Consider the following 20,887-nt stretch of genomic DNA (forward strand, 5'->3'; position numbering starts at 1 on the left):
TGTTACACACTGAGTGTTGGTTTAACATGTTACAGGTGTTATACACTGAGCGCTGGTTTAACATGTTACAGGTGTTATACACTGAGCGCTGGTTTAACATGTTACAGGTGTTACACACCAGCGCCAGTAGGCACTGAGCGCTTTTCACCTCCAGCGACAGTGTGTCACTGACGCTGGCATGCGTATCGGGTGCTTTTATATACAATTCTTATGTGATTATCTGTTGAATATGCATTTCAAATGTGATTTGCATGCCTTATCTCAAACACATACACATTTAAAATACGTTTTAATACAATTCTGACACAATGCATTGCACTCTAATACAATAAATCTGTGTAAATTTCCAGTAGCGTTTGTACAGATTACATTCATGTGCAGATAATTAAGTCCGTGAAGGTAATTACTTGGATGATGTCACCTGCTACACATGAGCCGAAAGGACATTCCCTGCGGTCTGAGGGGAATGGTGTACAATTTGATTGAAGTGGCAGACTTTAAAACAAATCCATACTTAAAGTGCACAGTAATAATGAATCTTACATTTCTGGGAAACGGCAGACTTTAAAACAAATCGAAACTTAAAGTGCACAGTAATAATGAAACTTAAGGAAGATGCATTTCTAGATAATGGTTTAAATCAAATTAGACTTGCAGGGCCTGCGTTGCACATGTAAAGTTACCCATCATTTACCAGCTCTCTTCATCTGAAACTTGAGTTTATTTTTGCCACACAGAAAATCTCATGCATAATATAGTTGCATATCTGTGGAGCGCCATTGCCCTACTGTTGCTCCTATTAAAGATCCTGTTAGAACAGAAAAATATAAGACATTTTGGTAACAAGAATTAGCTTCCTTTGTCTCAGTTATTCCTGCCTTTCACCGCTGGAGGTCTGGGTTCCAATCAAGAGGGCTAGGTGGCACAGACAGACAGACAGACAGACAGACAGACAGGGACAGACACAGAGAGAGAGAGAGAGAGAGAGAGAGAGAGAGAGAGAGAGAGAGAGAGTCATAGTCATACTGTACTGGAGTTGAAATATGGAAGAAGGTATCCGAGTCATTGTATAAAATAGCCATCCAATAGAAAGGCATGTACAGTACATGCGCATAGACACACAAGCACAATAAAGAGATACACATACAGAGACACGGGTGAGTGACACATTACCAAACACACGCACAGTTTACAGTAAAACAATAAATCCTATCATTTGCATTTATAGTTACAAAGAGTATGGTTGTCAGTTTTAGGTATCTATATATAAAACAAACATTTAGCAACAACGTGTTACTACTAATTAGGCTACAATGTTCATAATAAAATAAAATATTAAATAAATCAGGCTTTATTTACATAGCTGAAATTATTGAAGCTTCTGACAGAAAATAAATAAATAAATTAATTAATTAATAAATTAATAAACATGCGCTGTTAAAGTGCAGGTGATGGCATTCCTGTAGCTATGGTAACGGAGATGCTGGAGTGCACCATTGCACGTATTAACTGTACTCGTAAAAGACAGCATATCTGTAATGCAGGCAATGCAAGCGCGAATCTCATATTTAATAATTAACCGAACTGTAAATGTGTTCTCATCTGGGTTAATAATTGTGTTTAAATGATTGTAATGATAAAGGCTCTGTAAAGTCATGCAGTCATCTGTCACAGTTGGTCTTTGATAAATGTTCTTACTCCAGTGTATTGCTTTACTGTAATTGGTCAACCTTTCAGCACAGTTCCAGTGTCAGTATTTATGACGCAACCTTGGCCACTCCCAGGCTACAGTTATATATATATATATATATATATATATATATATATATATATATATATATATATATATATATATATATATAACTCTACAGTAGCTCTGCAGAATAACAGAACAGCCACACCTTCCAAGAGGGAGACTCGCATCAGAACTCCACTTTCAGAACAAAGAAGGACGCGTAAAGCGCAGTCGAGTGGTTCAAGTGAGTAACTATTGAATCGTTTATTTCAAATGTATTTGCTTATTTTATAAAATGCTACTACAATGTCTGTTCAGAAACACAAAACCCAGACATCAGAAAATAGTAGTCTAAATGACAAGTTTACTTCTTTTTACAGAATGGAAATTAAAATCAGTGATCGGGATTGTGGATTCGGAACCAATGATTTTTTTTTTTCTTTACTGTACTGGTGGGTCACGATGTGGAATTTTGCTTATTAATTTACTTATTCATATTGTTCGTTATCATAACCATGAATTTCATATGTACAGTAACACATTTTACAAAAGTACATTTATTGTATTTTAATATACATTTGTATTTCTGTATAAATACAGTATTATTATTAGAAAACGATTCGGTACAGTCAGCCAATCAGCTTCCAGTTCTAGCGAGCTCTAATACACAGTAGATGCCGCTGGAACGTCTCAGCACCAACTGTGAATCTAATTCAAAATCAACCCATGCAAGTGCTGGCCTTTTGTTTTTGACGATGTATTTTGGAGGCATTTTAGAGTGGTATTTAATGACAGATCGTATTAGTAGTTCAGACACAGACTGTTCAGTAATTGCTCCGTTTATTTCTCAGGCAATGTATACCCCAGTGAAGTTAGGTTGATATTGAATATTGGCTATTCGGGTGGATACTCAACAGTTTCTGCTCCCCCTGCTTGTATAAACCTGGCCTCAGTCCCAAACCCCGCCTCTTAGAGCTTTACACAATTCCAAGAAATCAGCGCAGTGAAGTTTCTGTTGTGAACTTGTCAGTCTCTCTGTCTCACTGCAGCAAGAATGGCTTCAAACTTGTGGTTAGAGGAGCACTTGAACTGTCCAGTGTGTAAGGAGCTATTGAAGGATCCAGTCACTATTCCATGTGGACACAGTTACTGTATGGGGTGTATTAAGAACTGCTGGGATCAGACTGATCATACAGGTGTCTACAGCTGCCCCCAGTGCAGAAAGACCTTTACCCCAAGGCCTGATCTGTGCAGAAACACCATGCTTGCTGAAGTTGTGGAGAAATTAAAGAAGACAGGACTCAATCCTCCTCAAAGTTATGCTGGACCTGGAGATGTGTCGTGTGATGTCTGCACTGGGAGAAAGTTCAAAGCTGTTAAATCCTGTTTGACGTGCCTGGCCTCTTACTGTGAAACACACGTCAAGCCACACAGTGAGGTTACTCCATTAACGAGGCACAAGCTGATCAATGCCATTGGAAATCTGGAGCAGAAGCTCTGTCCTGAACACCAGAAGGTTTTGGAGGTCTTCTGCAGAACCGATCAGACGTGTATTTGCTTGTTGTGTACAGACGAGGATCACAAGAGCCATGATACAGTCTCAGGTGATGCAGAAAGGATTGTGAAACAGGTAAGGGTTTGAACCATTTCCTTGTAGCTATCCTAGAAGATAAGAATTCCCAGGGATATTTAACATGTCTGTTTACTAGGTTATACAGTTTCACATCAGATCAGATTTTGATTGTATATTAAGAGCTATTTAAAGAGCCCTAGTTTTTTAATTGCTCTAACTAAACTATGATGTACTACAATGTATTTCAGGGTGTAACAGGGGTGTTGTTACAGGTGTGGCTATCGCTGATTGACAGGAGAGACACAGGAGGTTTTCTTTGATACAAAAAACACAAAACATTCAAAACAAAACACTGCGCGAAAACAACTAGAAAATAAAAGTTAACTAAACAAGAAAGGAGGTCCCGCTCCAGGAACAGTCTCCCTGACACCTCCTCTCTAGACTTGGATGGGATTAAAATCCCCTAAACTTGTTCCCTATTCCTTCCAGTGCTAGCAATCCTGGTTAACTCACACAGTGATCCGAGATACATTTTTCCTCTTGTGTTTTTCTCACCCTGGTTAACACACGCAGTCGTGAGGATCCTACAGCAACACTCTCCTTCCCAGACAGTCTGTATCCCTGCTTGTAGAACCAGGAAACAGGCTTTTCAGATCCTTTTTAAAGGCATGTGGCCAGGGATAAGAGATAATCAATTAATCAATTAACACCTGGCCACATTCCACATCTGGATTTGAATATGCCCTGCCATTCTAGCACAAACTTGATCATCAAAAACATTATTTACAATCAAACCAAAACACACTGTTTACATGTGCAGGACCTCAGCCCTGCCTCACAGGGTAAGAAGGATTTGTTCAGCTGTTTTGTGGTGCATTGGAATTTGTAGTGTAAAATTAGCATGATTTATATTCCTAGTGTTTTCTATATGTATCTTGTGACTTAATAAAATCATAGATCAGTTTCATTGTTTAAGATATTATAGTTTTATTGGTAAAACTGTTTAAAAATGACATTCCTAGCAAAGTCAAGCAGCTAATTTAAAAACAAAAGACCAAGATTATTATGATATTCAATATACAATATTAATATGATATACAGTATACAAGATTAATATGATATACAATATACCAAATTAATATGATATACAATATACAAGATTGTGCCCTTGCCCTTGCCAGGCAGTTCTTGCCAGTCTGCCCACAGTGAGAGGTGTGTTTTTGGGAGGCTTGCTTGTACACTTAAAACATTTGATCTTTCAATTTATAACCATCATCTAGCTGAGAATAATTGTTTTTATTGGTAAAGTGTTCATCTTTTTAATTATGAAAGCTCAAAGTCAGTAGAGGGCATAACTCAAATTCAAGATGGCTGCCAGGCAGAATTTGAATTTGAACAGTAGCTGAATTTGGTGTGTTAAAACACATTTTTACATGATTAAAACAGATATGTTTAAGTTAGTTAAAAACAGAATTTAAAAACCTATTTGGGATTTTCATTCGCTCACCCTACTATTCCCCTCTTTCCTTTGCTCTCTTCCACAGTGAAGTCCTTCTGGTCACGGGCTCATTCTTCTGGGGATTTTGTGTGTTTAGGCATTTTTTACATTTGTTCACAATTTGCAATTCTGTTTTAAATTCCAAGAGTGTGTGAATCCTCCCTATTGAACTGTAATATAGCTTTAAATCCCACGAGCAAGAACAACCCTCCGTTTCTAATTGTAATCTCGTTTTAAATCGCACAAGCGTGTGCAATCCTCCAATAGAAATGCAGGAATGTGCTGCCACTCAGTTTAAAGTATTCAGAATTAATCAATGATAGATACAAGTCAGGAAGGAGGTTCATTGCCTGACTGCTATGAGAAATGTTGTTTTTTTGTTATTCTTTTTTGGTTTTAGGTTATTTTATTTTATTTTTTCACATGGAAAGGGGTGAAGTCAACGTGAATTGAGTAACCATGTCTAGTGTTTTTCCGGTGTTTATTGGGTATACACTGATTTCATTGTTTTGTATCAGGGGTGTTTTATCTGTGTTTATCGATTAAAACAGAAATCAGAAGCCCTAAATATACATTAAAGAGAAAGCTGCTTCAGTTTCCTAGGTGCTTAACAAAACAAACATGTAACACATGCTAGATCAGCCATCATTCACTGTTACTAGTATGAAAAAGTGCCATCTAGTGGACAGCTACTGTGGATCAAGCGTCCTTTTGTATTGCTGGCAGCTGTGCATTAGATGGTGTTGTATCTTACTACTATACACACATGTTGTCTGATCTAGCCTGTGCTACAGATGTCTTTGGCTTGCAACTAGAACTGAAGTCAAAATATATTTGACTCAGAATTATTGCACACATTGTAAAGAGGTAAGGGGACAAGAAAACATAAAATATATTTGAACTAAAATGATTCTGTCAGTTTCAATAGCATACTTAAACAGGCCTGTGTTGAGTGTGACAGGATATCACTCAATGCCCCATCAGAAATGTCACTTTGTCACTGTGTTTCTACACAGAAGCAGCTGGGAGAGACACAGACAGAAATACAACAGAGAATCCAGGAGAGACTGAAAGAAATTGAGGGGCTGAAACAGGCTGTGGAGTCACTGAAAGTGGGTATTGACAAGAGGGGGTTATTATTATTATTATTATTATTATTATTATTATTATTATTATTATTATTATTATTATTATTATTATTATTAATTATTATTATAAACAGATGGACTGGAAAACATCTGCAGAAGTTTGCTGTCTATGTCTGATGTGTTTTTCATATAAATTCTAACTGTGTCTCCTCTACTGTGTACTTTCACTCAGAGATCTGCATGCATAGAAATAAAGGAAAGTGAGAAGATCTTTAATGAGGTGATCCGATCCATTGAGAAGATCCACACTGAGGTTATTGAGCTGATTGGAGCTAACGAGAAAGCTGCAGTGAATCAGGCTGAAGGACGCATGAAGAAACTGGAGCAGGAGATTGCTGAGCTAAAGAGGAGAAACGCTGAGCTGAAACAGCTTTCAGAGACAGAGGATCACATCCATTTTCTACAGGTAACATCACTGCTTGTTAGAAAATCTCAAGTCCATAACTGGGACGGTTTCAGACAGACCTCTCCAATTGAATGAATTCTTGCTTTTCCCCAGGAATGTTTTGGACTCCATTCTGTTTCACTGAAAACTCCTTTTCTCCACTTTCCTGTTGTAGAATTTCCAGTCTCTCTGTGCCCCTCCTGAAGCTGGAGGCTTACCCAGTGTTACTGTCAATACAGGCATCTCTTTTGGGGCTGTGAGGAAAGCTGTATCTGAACTTAAAGACCATATTGAGGACTTCTGCAAGGGGGAATTAGTCAAAATAACCAAAACAGGTTGGTGTGAAATAGATTCATTTGGTAGAGATTTCTCAAATAGATCATGGCTTGAGGAGGGACAGGACTTGCAAGACATTAATAAAGCCCTCTTGCAGATTGTTGGCTATATGAATATTACAGATGTTTTATTTCAAATGATTTCCTCAGGTTGAAACACCCTACCTCATTTACAGTGACATCCCGAGTGTAGAGAGCAGGAAGGAAGAGAGTTTCTAAAGACATTACATGAAAAAACAAGACAATAGCATTCAAACAGAGACAGAGGGATTCACACATTAGAAAACAAATTCTATGTTTCTCTCTTTTTTCTGCCCAGTGAATAAAGTTGCAGTTTACAGTCTGCAGGCTCCAGAACCAAGGAACAGTGCTGCATTTTTAAAATGTAAGTCTGTTTTCACTGAAACATTTGATTGAAAGATGTGTCACTCCATTGAGAGAAGAGCTAACACTACAGAACAGGGAGGGGTGGAGCTTGAGGGCAGCAATTATTATTATTTATTAGTAATTGTGAAGCCATTAATCTACACTCCTCTCCAACAAGTATTGGCTCAGATGAATACATGCAGAATGACTGGGGTGGGGCATTTGTTGCCTGTTTTTCCATTCAGACCTTTCTCTCCCTAAATATCTTGGTATCCCTGAATAGATAATCATCCCATCTTTTAATACATGTACAATGCATGTGAAACAAGTTGTGGGGTAAAATGAACAGCTATCCCTCCCAGTCATCCTGTGCTGGTAGTAAATGTATATTGCAGTATCACTGCTCTTGTGGGATGGATTGCTCATTAAAATATTAGACAGATATTTGAAGAGTGGACGATATTCTCTTGAAGATATTTAGTAAGCAAGGGGTCTGAGTGGGGAAAATGGCAACACATACCCTGTAGGAACATTAAGTGAAATGTAATTGTATGCAGAGTTGCATTTGAGTAGTTCCAATTGAAGAAGTTTGATAAGATCGATGAATTATAATGAACAAAACAATCAAACAGCAAGAGAATTTAATAGCAGCAGTTTATTGAAGACAGAAAAATAAAAAGAGAGAACTTATCTAAAGTCAGAAATAAATCTCAAGTAAGAATTATAGATCAAATCTATTGATTATCAATCTTAAACATCACAGTCTAAATATACAGACGTGCTCAAATTTGTTGGTACCTTACAGCTCATTGAAATAATGCTTCATTCCTCCTGAAAAGTGATGAAATTAAAAGCTATTTTATCATGTATACTTGCATGCCTTTGGTATGTCATAGAATAAAGCAAAGAAGCTGTGAAAAGAGATGAATTATTGCTTATTTTACAAAGATATTCTAAAATGGCCTGGACACATTTGTTGGTACCCCTTAGAAAAGATAATAAATAATTGGATTATAGTGATATTTCAAACTAATTTGTTTCTTTAATTAGTATCACACATGTCTCCAATCTTGTAATCAGTCATTCAGCCTATTTAAATGGAGAAAAGTAGTCACTGTGCTGTTTGGTATCATTGTGTGCACCACACTGAACATGGACCAGAGAAAGCAAAGGAGAGAGTTGTCTGAGGAGATCAGAAATAAAATAATAGACAAGCATGGTAAAAGTAACGGCTACAAGACCATCTCCAAGCAGCTTGATGTTCCTGTGACAACAGTTGCAAATATTATTAAGAAGTTTAAGGTCCATGGAACTGTAGCCAACCTCCCTGGGCATGGCCGCAAGAGGAAAATCGACCCCAGATTGAACAGAGGGATAGTGCGAATGGTAGAAAAAGAATCAAGGATAACTCCTAAAGAGATTCAAGCTGAACTCCAAGGTGAAGGTACGTCATTTTCTGATCGCACCATCCGTCACTTTTTGAGCGAAAGTGGGCTCCATGGAAGAAGACCCAGGAGGACTCCACTTTTGACAGAAAAACATAAAAAAGCCAGACTGGAAAGCCACAATCCTTCTGGGAGAATGTCCTTTGGACAGATGAGTCAAAACTGGAGCTTTTTGGCAAGTCACATCAGCTCTATGTTCACAGACGAAAAAATGAAGCTTTCAAAGAAAAGAACACCATACCTACAGTGAAACATGGAGGAGGCTCGGTTATGTTTTGGGGCTGCTTTGCTGCGCCTGGCACAGGGTGCCTTGAATCTGTGCAGGGCACAATGAAATCTCAAGACTATCAAGGCATTCTGGAGCGAAACGTACTGCCCAGTGTCAGAAAGCTCTGTCTCAGTCACAGGTCATGGGTCCTCCAACAGGATAATGACCCAAAATACACAGCTAAAAGCACCCAAGAATGGATAAGAACAAAACATTGGACTATTCTGAAGTGGCCTTCTATGAGTCCTGATCTGAATCCTATCGAACATCTATGGAAAGAGCTGAAACTTGCAGTCTGGAGAAGGCACCCATCAAACCTGAGACAGCTGGAGCAGTTTGCTCAGGATGAGTGGGCCAAACTACCTGTTAACAGGTGCAGAAGTCTCATTAAGAGCTACAGAAAACGTTTGATTGCAGTGATTGCCTCTAAAGGTTGTGCAACAAAATATTAGGTTAGCGGTCCCATCATTTTTGTCCATGCCATTTTCATTTGTTTTATTATTTACAATATTATGTTGAATAAAAAATCAAAAGCAAAGTCTGATTTCTATTAAATATGGAATCAACAATGGTGGATGCCAATTACTTTTGTCAGTTTCAAGTTATTTCAGAGAAAATTGTGCATTCTTCGTTTTTTGTGGAGGGGTAGCAACAAATTTGAGCACGTCTGTACGTGTCTATAAAATAGCAGGGAGCATAGAGGAGGGATCATAGAGGAGGGAGCATAGAGCTGGAAGGAGGGAGCATGGAGGAGGGATCAGAGGAGAGGGAGCAGGGAGGAGGGAGCAGAGGAGAGGGAGGAGGGAGCACACAGGAGGGAGGAGGGAATAGGGAGGATGGAGCATAAAGGAGGGAGCATGGAAGAGGGAGAATGGAGGGAGCAGGGAGGAGGGAGCAAGGAGGAGAGAGCATGGAGAAGATAGCAGGGAAAATGGAGGAGGGAGGATGCAGCAGGGAGCATGCAGGAGAGATGAGGGAGCAGGTGAATTGTGTTAATTGTGACAGGGGTTAAAGGTGCGTTCCTTAATTTTCCATTTTAAACGTTATTCAAATGCGTTTGTCTCTAGACTGATGTGAACTGGGTTAACGCTAATCAAAGTTTACCATTGTTTATATTTATGTAATGTAAACTAGATAACTCTGCGATTCAAAAGAAGCTTCTTTTTTTACAAGGGATTGTGGCAAAGTGGCTGCTGATTAGAAACAGATGCAGAGGTGATGCAGTGCAGAAATAATCACACAAAGGAAACTGTAATCCGTTTTGGAAAAGGGGTTCTTTTTATTTGTGAACTCCCGGTCTGGCGACCAAACAATATTCCTCCGGCAATACACACCAATGTGTAGAGCACAGAAGGAAACGATAAGAAGTGGTTTGCAGACCAAATAATAATACACGTTATCCGCCCCACAATAATACATACACAGTCACTAGACCTGGGTGCGTGCAGTAGTGCTCGTGGTAGGCGATAACGATCAAACAGTGACTGTGGTGTTGTTGTTCCGGGTAGTGCTGGCCCAAGGTGACAGCTCCGGAGACGTGTTAGCCGTCTAGTGATTTACAAAAACAAAAGACAATTACTAACAGCGACAAAACAAACAAAACACTCACACTCACTCAACTCTTTTTCACAGATTATTAGGGATTTTTTCCGCTCCTTCCAGTTTCTTATCTCTTTGAACCAAGCAAAGGAAAAGATTTACAATTCTTTGTCCCCTTCATGCTATCATGCATGAGCCCTTGGTAAACGAGTGCAGCTGTCTTCACTGTCTGCAGCTGCTACATCGTTTCCCTTCCGGGTCAATACGTTCCTGCAACAGAGTCTCGTCTTCTTCCAGACTGACCGACTTACCGACCCGGAGAAAGAACTGTCAGGCCAGCCCGTCCATAGACTTCCTCTCGCTGCTTAGCGCCCTCACAGGTCGGGAGGGTGATTTACAACCAAAACTCATTGTATTTCTGTCACATATCCCACTGCTCAGAGTGGAGCCGAAGGAACACTCGGCTGAATCTATCTTTCCCATTACTCCTCCCTCCTGAGAAAAATAATTTGCATTTTGATGGTCTTTCCCCCGCACGGTGTACCATGTGGTACATGAAGGGCTGCAACGCCAGATACCACCGAGTTATCCGGGCATTGCTGTCCTTCATTGTACTTAAACACTTGAGTGGGGCGTGGTCAGTGACGAGATAAAATGAGTGTCCCAGCAGGTAGTATCATAAAGAGTGAGTAGCCCATATAATGGCCAGACACTCCTTTTCGACGACGGAGTAGTTGCATTCCCGAGGTAGCATCTTTTTGCTGAGCTACAGTATTGGGTGTTCTACTCCATTGCATTGTTCCGGAGTGGTCCCTCTGGATCCCGCCACTGCAACCTAGCAAACAGTCCTCGGAGCCGGAGAGTGAAAGCCTCCATAGCCTCATCACTATTTTATCTGCACCTAAAGAATTGAGCTCTCAACTTAGCTACAACAACCCTATCTCCATATAACTTCTGTAAGACCTCCCATTCTTGAGCACTCGTGGCCCCAGCTGTAGGTGCCAATACCGCCCTCCTTGCATCCCCTTCTAAAGCACGAATGATAAAATCTACCTTCTGTCCCTCATCTAGCAACATTCAGTACGTTTACATGACAAAACTGAATCAGAAAACTGATTTTCTTAAAACGTCACTTTTCTGTGTTTACATGATTAACGATAGAAAATCTAATTAGCATTCAACTGTATACATGGACTGAAGTTTTTGGAAAACACAGTATATTTTCGCATGCAAAGTACTGTAGTAGCCTAAGTACGATTTGAAGACCGTACATTTCTGCGATAGAACAGAGACCAATCCAATATAGTGCTTTATCAAAGTGTCAGGTCTTAAATTCAAAGATTACTATCCTATACCTCTATTCAGATTCCCCACAATGTGCAATCAGCCTTTCCAACAGCACATCATGTTCTATATTACCAGTTTCTTTTGCAGACTTTTAAATTATTACGTCATTTTAAAGCTGGAAAACATTTGCTGTTTCAGTACGGGCTATTAACAAATACATACAACTTTAACAAATGTATTACTTTATCCCTAACTAGACAAATGGATGCATGCAGACTGACTACAGATTATTATTATTTTCTCTGTTTTCTAAAACCACGTGCAGGAATGAAGGTCAAAGTTTGCACATGTGCAGTACGCTATCGGAATAAGTTTTCCGAAAAGTGTGTTTACATGACATACATCTTGTTAGTTTTCAGCATTTAATCTAGATGCTGTTTTCCGAAAACTGACTTTCGGTATGTTCAGATACATTTTCCGAAAACTGTGTTTACATAACTTTTCATATCGGAATTAAGAATTCTTATGCTCATGTAAATGCACGGATTGTCTGTAGCTGTGCCTGCCAGTCTCCAAATGTTACTTCACTACCTATCCCCTTTAACTTCGGGATCCATCGAGCTCCCATAAACATGGCCATCACCATGGTTACCGCTTCTGGACGTGCTACCACCTGTTGACCCTGCCCTGGTGTGGATTTAACACCTAGATCCTGCCGACTACGCCAAAAAAAGCAATGTCACCACTTAGAGACAGACTACGCCACCTGGTGGAGAAACTATGGGCTCCAGGTCCCGTTAAAGTATGGAGGGAAAGATACTTCTGACAGGTACTGTACAGAGTATCTTACAGTGCTCAACATTTACCATTAACTTCTACTGTTTCTCTTTTCAGATTCTTTATCTAGATCCACACCTCAAGCATCAAACATGAGAGTCAACACAGGTAAGTAATTTAAATAATTGATTTTTTAATTTAAATAGAGGGAATCAGATTAAAACTGGGATGAAAATTGTATGTCGAAAGAACACAAATAAAGAAAAAAATCAGATAAAAGTAACTTCATAAAATAAATTGACCAAAATAAAAAAAAAACACAAAAACATATTCCAATCATTGCTTGTGTGCACAAAGGAAATAAATAATAATAATAATAATAATAATAATAATAATAATAATAATAATAATAATAATAATAATAATAATAAATTCAGATCTTATGCGTTGCTGTCCTCAAAAGAAAAGGAATAACCAAAAATGCTGCAAGCAGCCCACATTGCACTGTAGGCTGCTTCAGGAATGGTCTCTAAACAGAAGAGCAGCGTTGGTTCTCTGTGATCTGTCTATCAGCTTCCCCATAGTGTCTGCCTGGTCACGAGCGCTTTCAAAATGAGACAAAGAAAAAAAACAAACAGCAAATCTACTGCAAATATCTCAGTCCACAAGAATTTATAAAATAGTAAACAGTCCAAAAGCATTAAAATGGTGGAAGTTGTAAAAATGTAGAAAAAAAGAAGGGACCGGCGAGAGACGAGTCTTTCAAATCTGAGCGCTCACTCTTCCTATTACTGAGCAGGTTTTCTGATTCAGATTTTCCTCAGCTTTAAACACGTCATCCACATTAAAAAGTTTCCCCTCTCAGTTTTTACCCTGTTCCTTTACTTTACTTTCTTTGTTTCTTACTGCATTACGTTCCCCATCCTTCCTATTTTCTTAAACTACCTTTGTATAACCAATTCATCTTTCATTCGGTCCCAGTGTGTAGTTAACAAGCCATCAACATTAGTGAATTTTACACAGGGATCCTTACTAAAGATGTAATCAACCAACTGGTGCTAAATAGAAATCATCAATAAAGAAAAACATGTGGAAAAAGTTTCAATAATTAAGTGAGTTGTGAAAAAAAGTTTACAATCAGATGGTAAGAAAAAGCAAAGAGAAAACAGATTACATGTAGTGATAAGAAAAAAGACTGGTGACACACGTACGTACCTCTCGACTGCCATGTGGTTTACAGTTCAGCCCTTGCATTCAATTCACTGGGTTGATGCCAATTCATTACACAATTCAATGTGTTTATATTCCCCGTTAATTTGGAGTGGCAGTCAGGCTGGCTTGCTGGGAGACACTCATAGTAAACACAAACACAGCTGTTTACTGCATTTTAATACACACTGTTGTCTGCAATTACTGTACTGAATACTTCTTGATGGACAACTTTATAGTCTGAACCTAGTGTTTCTTTTTTTTTTTTTTTCTTCCAGTCCCTTCATTGTTCAGGTCCATCGCTGCCACGCTCAACCCTGGTGTTACAAACTGCTGACTGGCTGCATTCAGTACTGGAGTCTAACCAGATCGAGATTTAAAAAAAAAATACAAATAAAAAAATATCCACAGAAATTGCTGAACATTTTAAATGTGTATAATTCTGTTTAGTTTCTGTCAGTGCTAAAAGTAATACCTCCCTCCTTGCATCCCCTTCTAAAGCACAAATGATCAAATCTACTTTCTGTCCTTCATCTAACATTTGCAATCTCAACATTGTTTATAGCTATGCCTGCCATTCTCCAAATTTTACTTCACTACCTATCCCCTTTAACTTCGGGATCCATGGAGCTCCCATAAACATGGGCATCACCATGGTTACCGTACTAGAGTCCTGTTTTACATTCAGTTTTGGTTCAATAGTGTGTGGTTAACATATATTCTATTTCTATCAACTCCTGCTAAGGGACAAAAAAAAAACATTGGGCCAGATATTCAGAAGAGATGCAAGTTTTGCAAGAGCACTTGCAAGGATTTTTTCTAATTGTTACCAGGACAAATTGTCACTGGAATGAATTGTTGTACACCCATTATTTGGGCATCTAAATATGCCAATCACACAAGTTATATATGTAATCTGAAACCTCTTTATTTATTTAGAAGCACATGAAAAGAGAGCCCCAGGCAGTTCCCCTGATTTGAGGATGGTCCTGGTTGGGAAGATTGGAGTTGGGAAAAGTGCCTCAGGAAACACCATCCTGGGCAAAAAGGTGTTTACATCACAAGCCAGTGACACCTCAGTTACAAATGTATGTGAGAAGGGAGAAGGAGAGGTTTCCGGGAGACGTGTTGTTGTGGTCGACACTCCAGCCTTTGGCACAGACCTCTCTCTGGATGAAGTCACTGAAGAAAAATGCATTGCTCTGTCTGCCCCGGGACCCCACGCTATTCTCCTGGTGATTGAGATGGGCCGATTCACAGGTGAAGACAAGAGAACAGTGGAGACAATCCTGAGGAGATACGGAGAGGAAGCTGAGAGATACACGATGGTCCTTTTCACCAACTGGGACAAACTAGGAGAGAAGAAAATTAAGGAGTTCATTCAGGGAGCCAGCAAGGAGCTCCGGGAGCTTGTTGAGAAGTGTGGGGGCCATTATCACGCCTTCAACAACAAGGAAGAGAGTGATTGCACCCAGGTTTCTGAGCTACTGGAAAAAATAGACAGGATGGTGGAAGGTAACAGGGGAAGCCACTACACCAGTGAGATGATCAGACAGGTGAAAAAAATGAGGAAGAGCAAAGAGCTCATTTGTGAAGAAATGGACGTTGAAGAGCAAGCCAATGATAAGCCAAGCAAGTCTGGTAAGCTGTGTACTCTCTACCGACACCACCCTCCTAGTTAGTGGGAAAGGGTTCCTGTGCTCTCTTTCATCCAAAGGCATGTTAATAATACTGACAGCCACAAAAAAAAAACTGTCAGGACATCTCTGTTAAACCAGTGAGGGAAATAACAAAAGCACAACATTAAAATTAGGCGACTGCAAAAATGAAATGCAAGTTAAAAGTAGGACTGGGATGAACAATTAATGTAATTTATCAGCTCTGTTTGAAATAAAATTAAGGGGACCAGAATTAGGCGCAGGCAAGATAGGAAGGTAAAAACAAAGATTGTTTTACTTTTTGCATTTACTTTTTCCAAAATACTGGTTTTATTTATTTTAGCAATATGCACCCCTATTAATATAAATAATACTGACATCAGCATAAGACACGTACGCACCTCTCGACTACCGTGTGGTTTCAGTTTGAGTCCAGCCCAAACAAAGTGCAATGCAAACTGTGCAGATGGCTCTTGACATATGGAGGCACAACGAATCTCCAAGCTAAGGAGGGCTGTTTAAATAAAAGCCTTTGTGTCTGTCCCTATCCAAGGCTAAAGATAGGAGCTACTTGCAGTACAGGGCTGTCAGTCATATCTCTTATGCTGGATCCTGGTGAATGGCCCCGCCCACTCGGGTTGCACAGCGTTCCGTAAATGGGGTGTAGGATGAAATCTTGGGACTCAGAAGTTGCTGCAATTTATTTTCCTTCCCTGCAAATAAGCAATTCAGAAGGTTATTTAACGGGGTTTTTGCCTGCTTTTACAGGACAGACGAGCACTACATTTAGCTCTTGTTAGCAGGCACGCGGGTCTGCGTATCGGTGCCTGTGAACGCTGGAAGGACTTTGCTTTTGCTTGCTTCCCGAGGGGTGTTCTCTTAGCTTTTTAATATATGTAGAGGCTGCATAATCTTTTGGTATAGTTCTGTGGGGTGAGTGGTTGGGCTGGAGAGGCTGGGTTCTTTCCCCCCCAGCGCAGTCATGCTCTGGGGGACGGGCCATGTCTCGGCTTTCATTTTCATAATTGTTTTAATATTTGGGGGGTAGGAGGCAGACACTACTGTGGCATGTGTTAATCATTTATTATTTTCCATTCATGGTTTTGCAGCCTCGTCTTATTGGGTGGAGGTGGCCCATAGCCACTTCCTCTCTGCGGCACTGGGATGCATGGAACTGTTCATGCTTTTCCAGCCGGCCTCACACAGGTAGCCATCAAGCACCCATGGACGAGGCCTCATTGCCAAATTTATCTTTCACAGACCCTGAGTGCCCATCACAGTCATCGGGCCCGAAGAGCCCATCACAGTTCATTAAATCTTCTGTAATTGCAATAATTCATTCATTGCGGATTCTCCGAGCTGAAAAGAATTGGCTGCAGCACAGATGAAGAGACAGTGGGAAACAAAATCAGGAAGCAGAAAAATTGTGAAGAGATGAAAGTTCAGGAGGGAGTCCATGCAAAGCCTCATAATTCTGCTAAGCTGTGTAATCTCTGGGCCCTATTTAGCAAATATGTGCACAGCCACTGTTGCTTGTGCAAAAATGACAGCATTAGCGAACCGCTGCAATAGCGCACGAAAACGTGATTTAGAAGTCGGGTCTCATGACAGTCTGTTTGCCCACACGTGCGCCTGATTCTGATGCGCTAACTCTATGCAGATTATTTTTTGTGATTGCCTTAGGGGTTTGCAAACGTTGCTAAATAGGTTCCATCTATCTCCCTCCCTCCTAGTTACTGGGAAAAAGGTTCCTGTGTTCTTTCATCCAAAGGCAGGCCTTTATATCTGTAATGTTTAATTATACTGACATCAGGATAAGACACGTGTCACCACTTAGAAGACTATGCCACCTGGTGGAGAAACTACGGGCACCAGGCCCCGTTAAGTATGGAGGGAAAGATACTTCTGACAGGTACTGTACAGAGTATCTTACAGTGCTTAACATTTACCATTAACTTCTACTGTTTCTCTTTTCAGATTCTTTATCTAGATCCACACCTCTGGCATCGAACATGAGAGACAACACAGGTAAGTAATTTAAAACTGGGATAAAAATTGTGTGTCGAAAGAACACACAAATAAAGAAAAATCAGATAAAAGTAACTTCATAAAATAAATTGTCCAAAAAAAAAAAAAAAAAAAAAACACAAAAACATATTCCAATCACTGCTTGTGTGCACCAAGTCCTTCAGGATTTGTGGAAATAAATAAATAAAAAAAAACAATTCAGATCTTATGCGTTGCTGTCCTCAAAAGAAAAGGAATAACCATAACTGCAAGCAGCCCACATTGCACTGTAGGCTGCTTCAGGAATGGTCTCTAAACAGGAAAGCAGCGCTGGTTCTCTGTGATCTATCAGCTTCCCCAGCGTGTCTGCCTTGATCTCAGTCCACAAGAATTTATAAAAATATTAAAAACAGTCCAAAAACATTTAAACGGCAAAAGATGCAAAAATGTAGAAGAAAAGAAGGGAAGTTATCCAATCTGGTAAGAGACCAGCCTTTCAAATCCGAGCGCTCACTTATCCTATTACTGAGCAGGTTTTCTGATTCAGATTTTCTTCATCTTTAAACACGTCATTCACATTAAAAAGTTTCCCCTCTCAGTTTTTACCCCGTTCCTTTACTTTACTTTCTTTGTTTCTTACTGCATTACGTTCCCCATCCTTCCTATTTTCTTAAACTACCTTTTTATAACCAAACCTATTTCTCATTTTTCATTCAGTCCCGGTGTGTAGTTAACAAAGCAGACAACGTCAGTGAATTTTACACGGGGATCCTTACTAAAGACGAGATCAACCAATTAGTGCTAAATAGAAATCATCAATTAAGAAACACACGTGGGGAAAAAGGTTCATAATTAAGTGAGTTGTGAAAAAAGTTTACAATCAGATAGTGACAAAAAGCAAAGAGAATGAAAAGTACATGAATTGATAAGAAAAAAGACTTTGACAGTGATTTGTGACAGTACCTCTCGACTGCCATGTAGTTTGCGATTCAGCACTTGCATTCAGTTCAGTGGGTTGATGCCAATTCATTACTGTGGCAAAGTGGTGAGTGGATACAGCTGAGTGCAGTGCAGAGCAGATTAATCACACAGACAATTGCTTTCAGGTGCAAGGGTGTTTTATTAATAAATGACAATGTCCAGAGCCCGAAGGTAAACATCAGTAAATAATTATGTTGGAGTGATACAGAGGCGTGTATCGCTCGTATTTTTAATCCCAGGGTTTGACCCGCAACCAAAAGTCCAGGTTTTTACACACACCAACACTAAACACAAAACGCAAGACAGTGAAGTGATATTACGTGCTAGTGGTGTAATACAGTTCTCTGTGGAATCCTGGGGTGAAAGTGATGTCCGGGTTAATGCTGGCTTTCGGTACAGCTCCGGAGCATACTACTGGTAGTCTATTAACAAACACAAGAAAAAAAACACGGTTTTACAACGGCAACACAGACTCTTTGTAGGCTAAAACACTAATCATTTACCAAGGAACAGATCACTTACACCACGCCCCCTATTTATACCCTCGCTCATGACCCCTAGGTTAACGAACGCATCCGCTCCTCCAATCCTCAGATACCACGTCGTCTCCCGTCCTGGTCATTGAGCTTGGGTGCCGTAGCTCCGCCCCCTTCCTAAATGACCGACTTCCACCTAACCTATGGAATAAATTGTCGTGCCATTTAATTAAATGCCCTCACAGGGAGATCTAACACCAAGAATCATTCGATCTCTGTCACAGGCATATATTGACCAGTTGATTTATTAGTCGGCAATATACAGACAATGTTTAAGTTTTAAGACTGTGATGAGGCAAAAAGAAAGTTCAGACCAGTGCGTTGTTGGAACATTTCTACATGGTTAGAATGCATAGACAGCCAATCACTGAATGGGATTAATGTGTTTGGAAAAGAGTCATTTCAAAAATCGAATTTGCAAACCACTATGTAAAAAAACATGTAGTTAGCAGTTTTATTTTATTTATTGTTTAATATATTTTTTCTTTACAGAAATAATTCCTACTGTTTTTAAAAGTCTATTACTTTTGAATACCCAGGCAGTGTGGTTATTTGACAACAGTGCTCTCCTATAGGTGAAGTCAGTGATGAGAGTATCTATACTTTCAGTTCTTCTAACTGAGTCCTGTGAGGAATGCATTCGTTTTATGAAAGCAGGGTTATTCCTGGCAGTGTTTCTGTCACAATATGTTTGTTCTTGTTCATTGCAGAGTTGAGGATTGTGCTGCTTGGGAAGACTGGAGTTGGGAAGAGTGCAGCAGGAAACACCATCCTGGGAAGAAGGGAGTTTGATTCAAAACTCAGCGCCACTTCCATAACTAATAAGTGTAAGAAGGGCACGGCAGAAGTTTCTGGGAGACACATAGCTGTGATTGACACTCCCGGTCTGTTTGACACAGAGCTCACTGCTGATCAGATTAAACAGGAGATTGAGAAATGTATCTCTCTGTCTGCCCCGGGACCCCACGCTTTGCTGTTGGTTCTACAGGTGGGCCAATACACACAGAGAGAGAGGGAAGCAGTGAAGATTATTTTGGGTGAGCGTGCTGCCAGATACATGATGGTTCTTTTCACCCATGAAGACAGTCTGGGAGATGGCATGACAATTGAGAAATACATTGAGGGAGTCAAAGGGGATCTCCAGCAGCTTATTGATGAATGTGGGGGCAGGTATCATGTCTTTAACAATAAAGACAAGAGCAATACAGCTCAAGCTATTGAACTGGTCAAGGAAATAGAGGCGATGGTGGAACGTAATTGTGGGAGGTTTTACACCATGGAGATGTACAATAAGGCAGCTGCATCCACCAGTCAAAATGTAGAAATGGAGAAGGGAAAAGTGAGGAAGGAAAGGCCACCGCATAAGACTGTGCAGAGCTCCAGAGATGGGTGTAATTTGATGTAATCTGTTTAACATATCTGACGTGTTTATTGAATGTCCTCTGCATAATTATTTTCTTTACCAATATGTGCTTGATTTTGTTTTCTTTTTATTTGAAACAGCCAATGATTAATAACCAATGCTTAACATTGTATTTAGCTCTATAAATCAGTATGAATTTCCTTTCAGTACACTTTATATTGCCTTGCATAAAAAAGCTAAATACAAAATGAATTCTGTGTTAGTAAATTCTGAAAAACAAATAAAAATTGTTAAGAAAATAAATGTGTCTGTCTCTTCATTTAATTGAATGTAACTCATTTCTGTACTCGGGTCCCTTGCTCACTAAATGTATTGGAATACCTGAATACATAATCTTTAAACACATGGTAAAGAATTTACAATCCATCCCACAGGAGCAGCGGTACCTCACATATTATCCATTGACTACCGATGCAGAATGACTGTGTGGGACCGATGTTCTCCGTTTACACAACACACATTCATGGTGGCACTGCCATTGCAAAAGCATGTTTTGTGCTAAATGGCTTTTCTGCATTCAAAAACAGCAGCACCTGGGAAATCTAAATCTTTCACATACTATATTCTAAATCTTTCACATACTATATTCAAGTCCTTTGAAGCCCAGCTGATCAGGTGTTATTGGTTTAGTAAAGATGTTTTGCAACATGGCTGCTAATGTTTGGGACAGATTTTTTTTCGACAATAACTGTGGCATCGAAGGTGGTCTTGATTTTC

General features: G+C 39.7%; 2 protein-coding genes across 2 annotated transcripts in view; one reads left to right on the forward strand and one right to left on the reverse strand.

Moving 5' to 3' along the window:
- The window catches only part of LOC117968552 (GTPase IMAP family member 8-like), a 424,412-nt gene that overhangs the window by 377,153 nt on the left and 26,372 nt on the right, over window positions 1–20,887 (reverse strand). The window lies entirely within an intron of this gene.
- Window positions 1,876–20,316, forward strand: LOC131723017 (uncharacterized). Its single transcript, XM_059016283.1, has 10 exons — window positions 1,876–1,979; window positions 2,785–3,365; window positions 5,823–5,918; window positions 6,127–6,360; window positions 6,515–6,674; window positions 6,994–7,059; window positions 12,474–12,524; window positions 14,505–15,206; window positions 17,201–17,251; window positions 19,458–20,316. The coding sequence occupies exons 2-10, from the start codon at window positions 2,790–2,792 to the stop codon at window positions 20,150–20,152; spliced, it is 2,631 nt and encodes an 876-aa protein (XP_058872266.1). The 5' UTR covers window positions 1,876–1,979; window positions 2,785–2,789; the 3' UTR covers window positions 20,153–20,316.

Source organism: Acipenser ruthenus, chromosome 52 (assembly GCF_902713425.1).
Source record: "Acipenser ruthenus chromosome 52, fAciRut3.2 maternal haplotype, whole genome shotgun sequence".
Classification (NCBI taxonomy): domain Eukaryota; kingdom Metazoa; phylum Chordata; class Actinopteri; order Acipenseriformes; family Acipenseridae; genus Acipenser; species Acipenser ruthenus.

Excerpts from the sequence above, each read along its gene's own strand:
- LOC131723017 (XM_059016283.1), top strand. The coding sequence starts at position 2,790 with ATGGCTTCAAACTTGTGGTTAGAGGAGCACTTGAACTGTCCAGTGTGT. Across the intron at positions 6,675-6,993 it reads AGTCAAAATAACCAAAACAG|TGAATAAAGTTGCAGTTTAC; the intron begins GTTGGTGTGAAA and ends TTTTCTGCCCAG. Across the intron at positions 12,525-14,504 it reads AAACATGAGAGTCAACACAG|AAGCACATGAAAAGAGAGCC; the intron begins GTAAGTAATTTA and ends TTATTTATTTAG.